Consider the following 11,061-nt stretch of genomic DNA (forward strand, 5'->3'; position numbering starts at 1 on the left):
CTACTAAATTCCATCCTCGAAGGCACGGAAAAGTTATAATAATAATAAATAAATAAAATAAAAATGATCAAACTCGAAGATTATAATAATGCAATGATAACGTTTCATAAGTTTGTCTATTCTTATATTATTTTTAAAAAATCTGTTCTCATTTATCGTACTGATAATGTAAACAGAAAATGCGCAATGTTGTATAATGTCTAAACGTGCGGAAATGATCATCTGCCCAAAATGAATGAAGACGAATCTGTGTCTTAGATCATCGTCTTTTCCAGTCACACATCAAATTTGATTCAGTTGCGTTTTCGAGTCATCGCTTCCGAAAGCGCAGGCCGACAGACGATCCATTGGATTTCCCTCACACTTTAGGTGAGCTGTCTGCATTATAGATGTTAAATCTGTGTGCCGAATTTTATCTATCTAGCTCACTTCGTCTTGTAGTTCATTTCGAGCAGCTGGGCAAATAGACTTCCTTTGAACAGAATTTTAAAAGACCAAATTTCATCTTTATAGTTCGAAGCGATACTGAGCCACAGACAAATATTTTTAAAAAATTGTCAACTCAGGGAGGTCTAAAACGAGAAAATTTGTAAAAATTTCGAATTTTTTGACGATTACAGTACGTTACTTTGTATGCGAGAAAGTAAAAATTCAATAACCGTAACAAAATAAAGCATTGTTGTATGCAAATGCTTTAAAATATTTTTAGAGCCCGATTAAAATTGCAGAAGAAAACTGTATTTTAATAAAAGTTGAGCCTGGGAAAATTAATTTTTTGAATGAATATTATATTTCGAAATGACTGGGGAAAAATGCCGAAATTCAGTTATTTTTTTTAATTAAAAATCTAAATAAAAATTTTGAGAAACATTTTCTTAGTGAATGTCTGTTATCCCAGAAGTAGCTACCTGCCATATTTGATAGCTCTACGTTCAAAGTTCAGTCCTGTTAAGAATTTTGAGCAATTTTTACATGACGCGTAAAATTTCTTTCCTTATTAGCTTATGACAATTAGCATGTTAAAACACTTCAATCAAAGGACACTTTTTTTTTTCCCCCCACAGGCACATGTGCATGGTGATGCGGGGTGTTCAGAAGCTGAACAGCAAGACCCTCACCAGCACGATGCTCGGAGTATTCAGGGAAGATCCCAAGACGAGGGAGGAGTTCCTCTCCCTCATCCGCCAGTAGATGGCACTTCAAGATGAACCTTCAGCCTTTATTCATTTATGTGTGCAAGTCAACAGTTCCTATCATGCTGGGATGCCAAGTAAAGTAATGTTCAATACAGAAAGTACCTCTATCTTAAAATATCGAACGTTTCGAATTGGCTTACTTTAGGAAAAATAAATGCAAGGATTGAAATTCATTGGTGCAAGCCATTTCTATTAGTACAAAGAAAAGGGCCAATATTATACGGGAAAATCAAGGAATATATGTATATGTATGCATTTGACGCAAATCATAATGTAGCTTTCGAGGCTCTATGAATGGGGAGAAAAAACCGATTACCATAATGCAGGATTATTCAAAATGATGAGCTCACTTTAACTAATTTGTATTTAATGAAGTACGAATTGGACATGAATAATGTACATGCCCATGAAAAGTGGAAATTTCAAAGTTCTTTTAACACAGGTTATAAATGCCTCCCATTTTCTGCATCTAATCGATAACCAAATTCACCCCCCCCCCACAATAAAAGGACGTCTTGTGCTACTGAGTGCACCGCATTAGTGACACTGTTCCGCAGGTTGGCCAGAGTTGTTGGGAAAGGTGGGATCTAAACAAGCTCCTTTTCTTTTATAGTATACAGCCCTACAGAAAAAGCCACATGGCGTGAGAATCTCGGTGGACTGGAGTGTAGGAGAAATGCCCTGTTGACGCAACGCTCACCGCCCTGGCGGTGGTAAACAAAACTTGCTCTTTCCTTCGGTGTGTAGACTGTTCATAGACAATTCATAGTTCGTCAAATGCGAATTAATTAAATCGCGTTCATCTTTCATAGAGAATCCCGTAATTGGCAAAAAAATAAGATTTCTTTCTTCTAATAACTGCTTGAGTTAAACAGCGATAATGCTTACGAAAGATACCGGGTGTTTCAAAAATGACCGGTATATTTGAAAAATGAATAAAAACTAAACGGCCAGCGATAGAAATACACCGTTTGTTGCAATATGCTTGGGACAACAGTAAATTTTCAGGCAGACAAACTGGCGAAATTAGTTACAATTTTCAACAACAGATGGCGCTGCAGTCTGGAAAAAAATCTAAACTACGATATTTTCTAAATATCCACCATGCGCAGCAATAACTTGGCGTAGTCTCAGAATGAAATGAGCAGAAACCCGTGTAAACGTCTCAGGCGGGAGGGCTTCACATGCAGAACAGATGTATTGCTTCAGTTGTTTAATTGTTTCTGGATTGTGGCGGTTCACCTGGTCTTTCAAGTGTCCCCACAGAAAGAAGTCACAGGGTTCATGTTTGGCGAATAGAGAGGCCAATCCACGCCGTTTCCTACATGTGTGGGATAATCCAAAGCAATCACACGATCATCGAAATGTTCGTTCAGGAAGTTAAAGACGTCGGCCGTGCGATGTGGCCGGGCACCATCTTGCATAAACCACGAGGTGTTCGTAGTGTCCTCTAAAGTATTTTGTACCTCCACACATTCACGAAGAATGTCCGAATAGCGTGGTGCAGTAATCATTGCTAATCTGAAAAATGGACCAATGAGTCCTTTGGAAGAAATGGCGGCCCAAACCATTACTTATTTCGGATGCAGGGACGATGGAACTACAATACGGGGGTTTTCGGTTCCCCATATGCGCCAATACTGTTTATTGACGAAGCCGCCCAGGTAAAAATAAGCTTCGTCAGTAAACCAAATGCTGCTCGCATGGGTATCGCCGCCATCAATCCGTTGCATCATATCGTTAGCGAATGTCTCTCGTGCATTCATGGCAGCAGCGCTGAGGGGTTGCCGAGTTTGAATTTTGTATGGATAGAGGTGTAAACTCTGGCGCATGAGACGATACGTGGACGTTGGCTTTATTTGGACCGCAGCTGCAACACGGCGAACGGAAACACGAGGCCGCTGTTGGATCACCTGTTGCACAAGCTGAGCATTGCCCTCTGTGGTTGCCGTACGCGGTCGCCCTATCTTTCCAGCACGTTCCCAGTCCGTTGAAATTTTTTAAACAGATCCTTTATTGCATCGCTTTTCGGTCCTTTGGTTACTTTAAACTTTCGTTGAAAACTTCTTGTTGCAACAACACTGTGTTCTAGGCGGTGGAATTCTAACACCAGAAAAATTCTCTGTTCTAAGGAATAAACCATTTTTTCACAACAAACTTGCAATCTGTGAATAGCACACGCTTAAAGCAGAAAGATGACTTACAGAATGGCGAACTCACAGACTGCGTTTTCTTCTATATCTTTCAAATTACCTGCAGCGCCATCTGTTGTTGTAAATTGTAACTAATTTCGCAAGTTCGTCTGCTTGAAAATTTACTGTTGTCCCAAGCATATTGCAACAAACGGTATATTTCTATCGCTGCCCGTTTCGTTTTTATTGATTTTTGAAATATACCGGTCATTTTTGAAATACCCGGTAGTTTCAATCCATAAAATTGCAATTCTAATGCCTTTTCATCTCGTTGTGTGATAACCCATCTGCGATATTCAAGCGTTCGCTTCGTACGAGGGAGATGCGGAGAAATTCAACCCTTTTTATAACAAATTATAAGTTGTGTAAGAATCATTTTTCACGATAAAAAAAAAACTAAATATATAATTAAATTTATAGTCTATTTTTAATGTTTCAAAAAACAGCAGGCAAACAGAATAAGTAGTAAAAAATTTCATCTCCTAATATGTCTCATTTTTCTGGAAAATAATTCCACTGTTGAAAAAAAAAAAGTCTCACTGGTTGGTGTTAACATTATTTTTAAAATGTGACACTTTTTGAACCTATTTCCTCCTTTCCATTTTCATTCTTATATTTCCTTACAAAAAAGCAGAATATCCCATTTTTTAATATTATTTTTGCTTGTTTGTCGGATATTATATTATTTTTTAAATATACTTTAAACAAATGTTATATGCATAATTTATGGAATGGCTGATTAAAAAAATGAGTAGAATCATCGGTAACCATTTTAGGTCCAAACTCACAATGGTATCAGTTTCTCATTTCGATGTTTATTTCCAACTATGTGAAAGATTCAAATACCTGCAGCGGTTGCAATTCTGCTCAAAGATTTTTTTTAGACAACTCAGTCCGAATTATCAACAAAGGCTGTCTCCCAAATTGCCAGTAGGCAAAGTGCACTGAAGGATTCACGCTGGAATAGATATATTTTGTCAGCTTCGATTATATGGTTAGAATTGTTCATACGTCAATCACTGGTGACCGACGCTCTGCTTTCCATTCAAACCATGTCAATCCCCGGCGACTGTCAATATGCTTTCTTTTCGAACGACGTCGGTTGCAGGTGATTAACAATGCGTTTTTTTTTTTTTTTTTTGTCGTCCATCAGTCTATTGATTGAGTACTTTCTTTCGGATCGGAGCGGTCACCGATAATTGACTGTATAGATTTCGTTCAAGAGGTGTCAATCATCTGTGACTGTTATGTTGACTGAGAAATTCAATTTAAAAATGATATTCTATTATTAAAAAATATCTAATAAAAATAAGAGAATGTATTTAAATAATTTTAAAAATTTAATATAATGAATGTTATCTAACTGCACTTGAATTTGATGAAGAAGATGCCATTCTTTCTTTCTTCTTGTAATATGTAAAAGCGGTCGCATTTATTCCATACATATGCAATATCTACAAACATCATCGGCCACCACATATGGATGAAATCAGATATCGAGGATTAAATGGAATATTCGCCTAAATAGGCTTGACACTAAATGTGTTAAATTTCATAGACTAGTATGAAATGCACTGAAAACTTTTCTTATTGCTCGACATTCATTACTTGGCACTCGTAGCCTAGAATGGTTATATGGTATTTGCGCTCAATAAATTTCCCCTTTTCCTCTCAAGCGTCAAGAAAGGCTACCACATTATAAACATTATCTTTGCATGTAAGATTTGGCGATTTGACAATGTACGCCAAATGGTAATCAACTCACTATGAGTAAGAATGATACTCCTTATCTCTGATAACGAAACGAAACTTCCTTGAGAAAAATGCTGATGACCCTTACCACGTTTCAGACGAGTATTGAAAATAATATATATAAAATGTGAGAAATTTGCTTTAAAAATGTATTTATTAAAAGGAATACGTTTATAATTTTCCCACACGGAAGACATTTATAAAAATTATAATTCTGATGTGCATAATACAAATTTAATCTAATAAAATGAATTATAATTTTTAGTTTTATGAGGATTTAATCTTTATATCTCTTACGGTTTAACTTTATTTAACAAAATGAAAAAAAAAAGATACATAGAAAGGGCTTTAAATTCAAATTTAAATGAATATCAATAATGTTTAGTTATTTCTATATGTATTTATGCTTTTATGTATATACATTCCACAAATTGATACTTGAAATGAGCTAATGTATCTTTTATGTTAAAGCTGTTCAAGTAAGGTTTTTTTTTTTTTTTTTTTTCAAAATAATAAGCTTTTTGAATAAATGATAGGAATAGTAATAATTGTAAAAACAGCTGCTGGTTAATTCTCAGGAGAAAAAAAAAGCATATTTTCAATAAGAAAATGTTGATAACTACTGAAATTCCTTCAAATCTGAAATATATTACTTCATTTTCTAGCTTATTTACTGTCAGATTTAACTATACATAATCCAATGTACCAGAAACGACATTTAAATGCAACACCTAAACGGCTACATAAAAAAATAATATGAAAATAATAAAAAGGCGTTAGAAATTTTTTAAAAAATGAATATAATTTCTAAATAATTCTTTTTCAATATTTCATAATATGCATTATATGGTCACTTACATTTAACAAAAAAAAAAAAAAGAATAAATTAATTGCAAAGATTTCTGTCTCTGACATTCAACATAGTCAAGACTGTTCCGCGTTTCTGAAAGCTTATCCGCAATTTTTGTTCATTTGTATGAAACTAAAATTAAAAAAAAAAAAAACGTTTTGAGAGATTCAATTAAATAACTTGGTAGAAATGTTACTTTTTTCAAAATAGAAATTATGATTAGTCCTATATAATCATGAATTGGAAGAAAAATAGTTGTAAAATATGTTGTTACACAAATGCTAATACACATTAAAAAGCACTTTTTAAAAGTTTTTATGAAAGTAGTAACCAACTTAATTTATAATTCAGATTTATGGTTGCTAAATTTACTTAGCTTGTTCTTGATCGCTTACTCACAAGAGCATATTTAACTTCAAATTCTATTGGACATGTAACATTTACTACTGCTCTAAAAACCTTATACTTCACTCTCTTTTCATGCAATGCATCTCTTTTAATTTACAGTAATCTCAACAAAAATGGGAACTTGAAAAACGAAAGTGTTTAAATTTCAACTAATACAAAAACTTTCTCATTCAGCATTGGTTATGCTCATTACAGATAACATTCTTATCTAATATTAATTAATTTCACTAACATTGATCCTTAAAAATACAATAATTTATTACATTAAGGAGTAACAGGATTTAAACATGGATACACTTTCTAAAAATTACAACGCTGTAACTTCAGAAAAATTACAGCATAAAATTGATTTTTGCATTAAGATAAAACTCAAAAATTTTTCTTTTTTATGATATCAGTGCTTTAATCTACAAATTAAGTTTCGATGTTTAACAAGCATTTAAAGAAATATTTTAACTATATTTTTCAACAATGTATTTGGCACAAAATAAAAAAATTTAATCTGCAAGAGCACGTCAATGGGAAAAAATTAGCTTTTATGAGCCTGTTGCCATCACATTGACAGAAGTTCCAATTAAAAAAATAAACCAACTATTATTGTAAATTAAATATATAAAAGTGTAAATTTCAGCAAGTGTCTGTGTGAAGCGAAAAAATTTGAAATATATTTTTTAAAAATTAAATGGAGGAAAAGATTTCTATGACCTTTTACAATATCTATAGTATTAATTAAATCAAACAATTAAATTTAAGGCAAACATGATTTAATATATCTATTGGATAATCACTGTAATCAGCGCCCATCAATTAATTTTAATCATCATTTTATGAACTCTGACATAAATTAGTAAGTAATACAATGAACAGAACTGTTTAAGGCCTACATAATAGTATGACTGAATTATATAACTATCAAAATCTGAAACTTTGATAGCTAAATATTTTGCAGTCACCAAAGGCGGCTAGTTTCTTATAAAGATATTGCTTAGTGAACTATTGTAATATATATACATACACATACATTTTTTCCCTTTTATGAGTATAGATAATAGCGATTTTCAAGAAAATTCATTCAGAAATATGAGATTGTTTAAATATTAGTAAATAAAACAGATATAAATTCTCTTATATCTTACTTAAATGCATTTAATTCCGCTATTTGTTTTTCTGATAAAAACAGTCTTACTTTTCTATTAATAATCGAATTAATTATCATTTATTGCAAGATATATGTATGTACAAGATCTCATAAATGCAAGATCAAATTAAATTTTTACAAAAAAAAAAAAAAAAAATACAGACAAAATAGCATGGATTTCTGAATCATATGTATATTTAAAAAATACGGTTATGAAAATATTTGGGGGGGGGGGGAAGCTACGAGAATATTATTATTGTGTTTTCTAACTTTTTTCTCTGGCCCTGCACTTGAAAATAATATTTGTGATTTTTATTTATTTTTGTATTTCCACCTTTATTTAATTTCCAAAATGGAAATTTTTTAGCTTTGATTCCTTTGGAGTAATATTTTTCACAGGATGCTGTGTATTTTACTTCTGCAATTTCATTATCACCAATTAGCCCGACCGGAACTGGGTTTGCGAATAAACCATCACCTCTCAAGATGCGCGCCAAGTTTTCTTGCCAAAGGTCCAAATCCCAGTAAACCTACAATGCAACAGGGGTAGGGAATAATTTATCCTGCCTAGAATATAAAAAGGCAGAAGCAACTAGAAACTCTGCCAACAATGTTGATGAGATGACAAGTTTAGTAATTCCTTTTTAGCCAAAATTTCCTTTAAAATCCTAGTAACTGCCATAACGTGATATATCTCGCATTTTTTCCCGTTTCCATATCAACATCTAACATATCATCGGCTGCAGCGCAAATGGTTGAATGATAGTAAAATTCCATTCGGTTCTATCTATCAATTGATATAGCCATTTAGCGCCAAATCGCCAGTGCCTGCAGGCAAGACGGATATTAAAGTGAACAATGCACTGCACAGTTAAAAATTAATTGCTAAAAATTTAAATGAATTTTTCTTTTAACAAAAGAATTCATATATTCCTTTGAATTTTTTAAAAACGTTTAGAAGTTGTGTTTGCTCTATTTATGAAATTTGAATACAATAATTGTTTCGTCAATCAAAATGCAAAATATCGTTTGTTGAAAATTAAGTTTGATTCTAAATCCACGTTTGTTTCAATAAATCTCTTTTAAAATGTTTCACTGCTAAATTAAAGTTTCATAAAAGAATATACATTGAACTATAAAAAGAATTCAAAATATCTAATAATAAAATCAAACCGTAGAAAAAAGGGATTTCTGCCCCCCCCCACTTTCCTGAAAAAGTAAAGTTCTTCGTCATTTCAACCTCTTTCACTTAAAATGATGAAACAATGACGACTCTCAAAGATCAAACACCAGATTTCAATTTCATACATTGAGCAAACACAACCAATAAAGACTCAAAAATAATTAAGATTAAATCAAGGGCTTCTCATCAATCTTCAACAATAAACATTTCATTATACTGCTCATCGTATCAGCCATCTTACTTGTTGATATTGGCGACGTGCCATCCATTGGCTATATAAATGAGTACTAAGCAATAGTTTCAATCAATAGATTTTCAATAAATGACTCTTTGCTCTGTAAACGATGGTTTGTTTTTCTTTCACCAAATCGGTTTCAACAACAAATTTGTAGAAACTGTACTCTTTTTGTTGTAGAAACTGCTGCTTTCAATGTTTAATAAATCCTTCAATGGAAATAATACTATCCATGCAGGGTGTTACACAACCCAAGGGCAAAACTTAAGATTGATAAAGCATACAACTACTAGCATTTTATACGAATATATGGATATAAGTGATCGGTTGAAGCGTAAACACATCTAAGAAAACAAACTGATTCCTTATTCACTTCAAAGGAAATGCATTTTTGAAGCTTATATTAAACTCCAAATGTTACTTTGTTTCTGAAATTCTACAAGAGAGCAAATAAAGAACATTTTGATAAATATCAGCAGAAATATTTTTATCTAAAATCAACTGCAAAATAGAAGGGCCATTTGAATTCTTGTTGCAATTTAAAGGAGTTTATACTTTTCTAAATTTTTTATGCAATACGAAAACTAAAGTGCAATAAAGAATTTTGTCCATTTAAAAGCCTTTTTGACTTCTATGAGTTTTTAAATAACTTAATAATCAAAGTGCAACAATGCGTCTTATGTTAGAGCCAGTTGAATTGATTTTTTTTTTTAATTTATACAGTTGCATTCTTGTTACAATTTGGAAACAGTTATTTTTTTTAAAATGTTTGCAGTAATAATATGTTTTTAATATAAGAATATATTTTTAAATTTTGACCAATTGAATTTTTGTACCATTTTAAAAAGTTCATAACTTCTATAGTTTATTTAGATAACATAAAAACTAATGTGCAACAATATATTTTAAACTGTGGACAGATTGATTTTTGTCGCCATTTAAGATGTGACAAGACCTAAAAATTTTTCATTTTGATTTTTTGGCTAACTGGATTTTTGTTACAATTTAAGAGTTTTAGTTTCTACAGAGTTTTATACAAAATAAAAATGAAATCCAACAATATATATTTTGTAAGTATTTTCTCTGATACTATTTAAATAATATAAACGAACGACAAGTCATTTAAATGATTACTAATACAGTCCATTCTTTTCTAGCACTGTTATGTTCAGCATTGAAATCTAAATTGAAACCAATTTTAGCTCTTTTTGTTAGAAATCAATGGTTGATAAATAATTTTTTTATTGCAAAGGTCATTGTTTGATGCACATCATTCTGTTATGCCTCAAAACTGTTATTTATTTCGGTAGCTACTGTCAGTGGCCATTTTTTGCTGATAAAACCTTTCAATTCCAATTTCATTGCCTTTTTATGTCATCAAGATGGATGAAATGTCTCTCATAGTTACAAAGCTTGTTTTCCCAGGTAGCATGACATGCTGCATGATATTGTCCACTATAACAGACTGTGAATACTGTCAAATATTATTCGTAATCCTACGAGATTAAAAAATAATATATACGATGATGCTTTTTACAATAGACGAATGCTGTTCAATGGAAGGAGACAAGCACTGTTTTCATTCACACCGCTTGCTGTTATTGCTTAAAAAAATTGCAATCCTTATTTATATGCATTTATTTTTTGATGTCAATCTTGTATTATAAGCATGCATGTAAGTTGTGTTGTGTATATTAAATGTAAAATAAAAATATTCAGCACATTTTGTAGCTTGTATTTTTAACCTAATTGACCCGATTTTTCATATAGGCTTATTTTGCTTCATGTTCGCAAGTATAGAACTTTTAATCAGTTTTTCATTCACTTCCTCGTGCATTTGAAATCATTTTTTTTAAATTATTATTTGTGCGCTCTGTATGCCAAAATATTCTGCTAACCATTTCAGAACCTAATGATCGATCCATGTCATGTTTTTAACTACAATTTGATGACATACGAATGATGCCATCTGGTAAAGTTTTGAAGGGAAAAAAAAATAGTTTTCAAAATTCTGTAATATTTATAACGAATTATAAATTATGAACTAAAAATAAATTATTAAAAAATGTAGTGCACTAATTAAAATATTTTTTATAAACTTTTATTT

General features: G+C 31.8%; 1 protein-coding gene across 2 annotated transcripts in view; it reads left to right on the forward strand.

Moving 5' to 3' along the window:
• Nucleotides 1-10,680, forward strand: part of LOC129962011 (GTP cyclohydrolase 1-like) — a 64,398-nt gene extending 53,718 nt beyond the window's left edge. Inside the window, exons 6-7 of one of the 2 annotated variants that reach the window (XR_008783865.1) lie at nucleotides 1,065-1,275; nucleotides 10,380-10,680. Coding sequence is in view for 1 of the 2 variants with exons in the window: in XM_056075678.1 (XP_055931653.1) it covers nucleotides 1,065-1,191 (127 nt within the window). In the remaining variant the exon portion in view is untranslated. Of the gene's footprint in view, nucleotides 1-1,064; nucleotides 7,705-10,379 lie in introns of those variants that run through there. The other variant, XM_056075678.1, reaches the window with a different exon arrangement.
• Nucleotides 10,681-11,061: the final 381 nt, after the last annotated feature.

The sequence above is a fragment of the Argiope bruennichi genome, chromosome 2, assembly GCF_947563725.1.
Source record: "Argiope bruennichi chromosome 2, qqArgBrue1.1, whole genome shotgun sequence".
Classification (NCBI taxonomy): domain Eukaryota; kingdom Metazoa; phylum Arthropoda; class Arachnida; order Araneae; family Araneidae; genus Argiope; species Argiope bruennichi.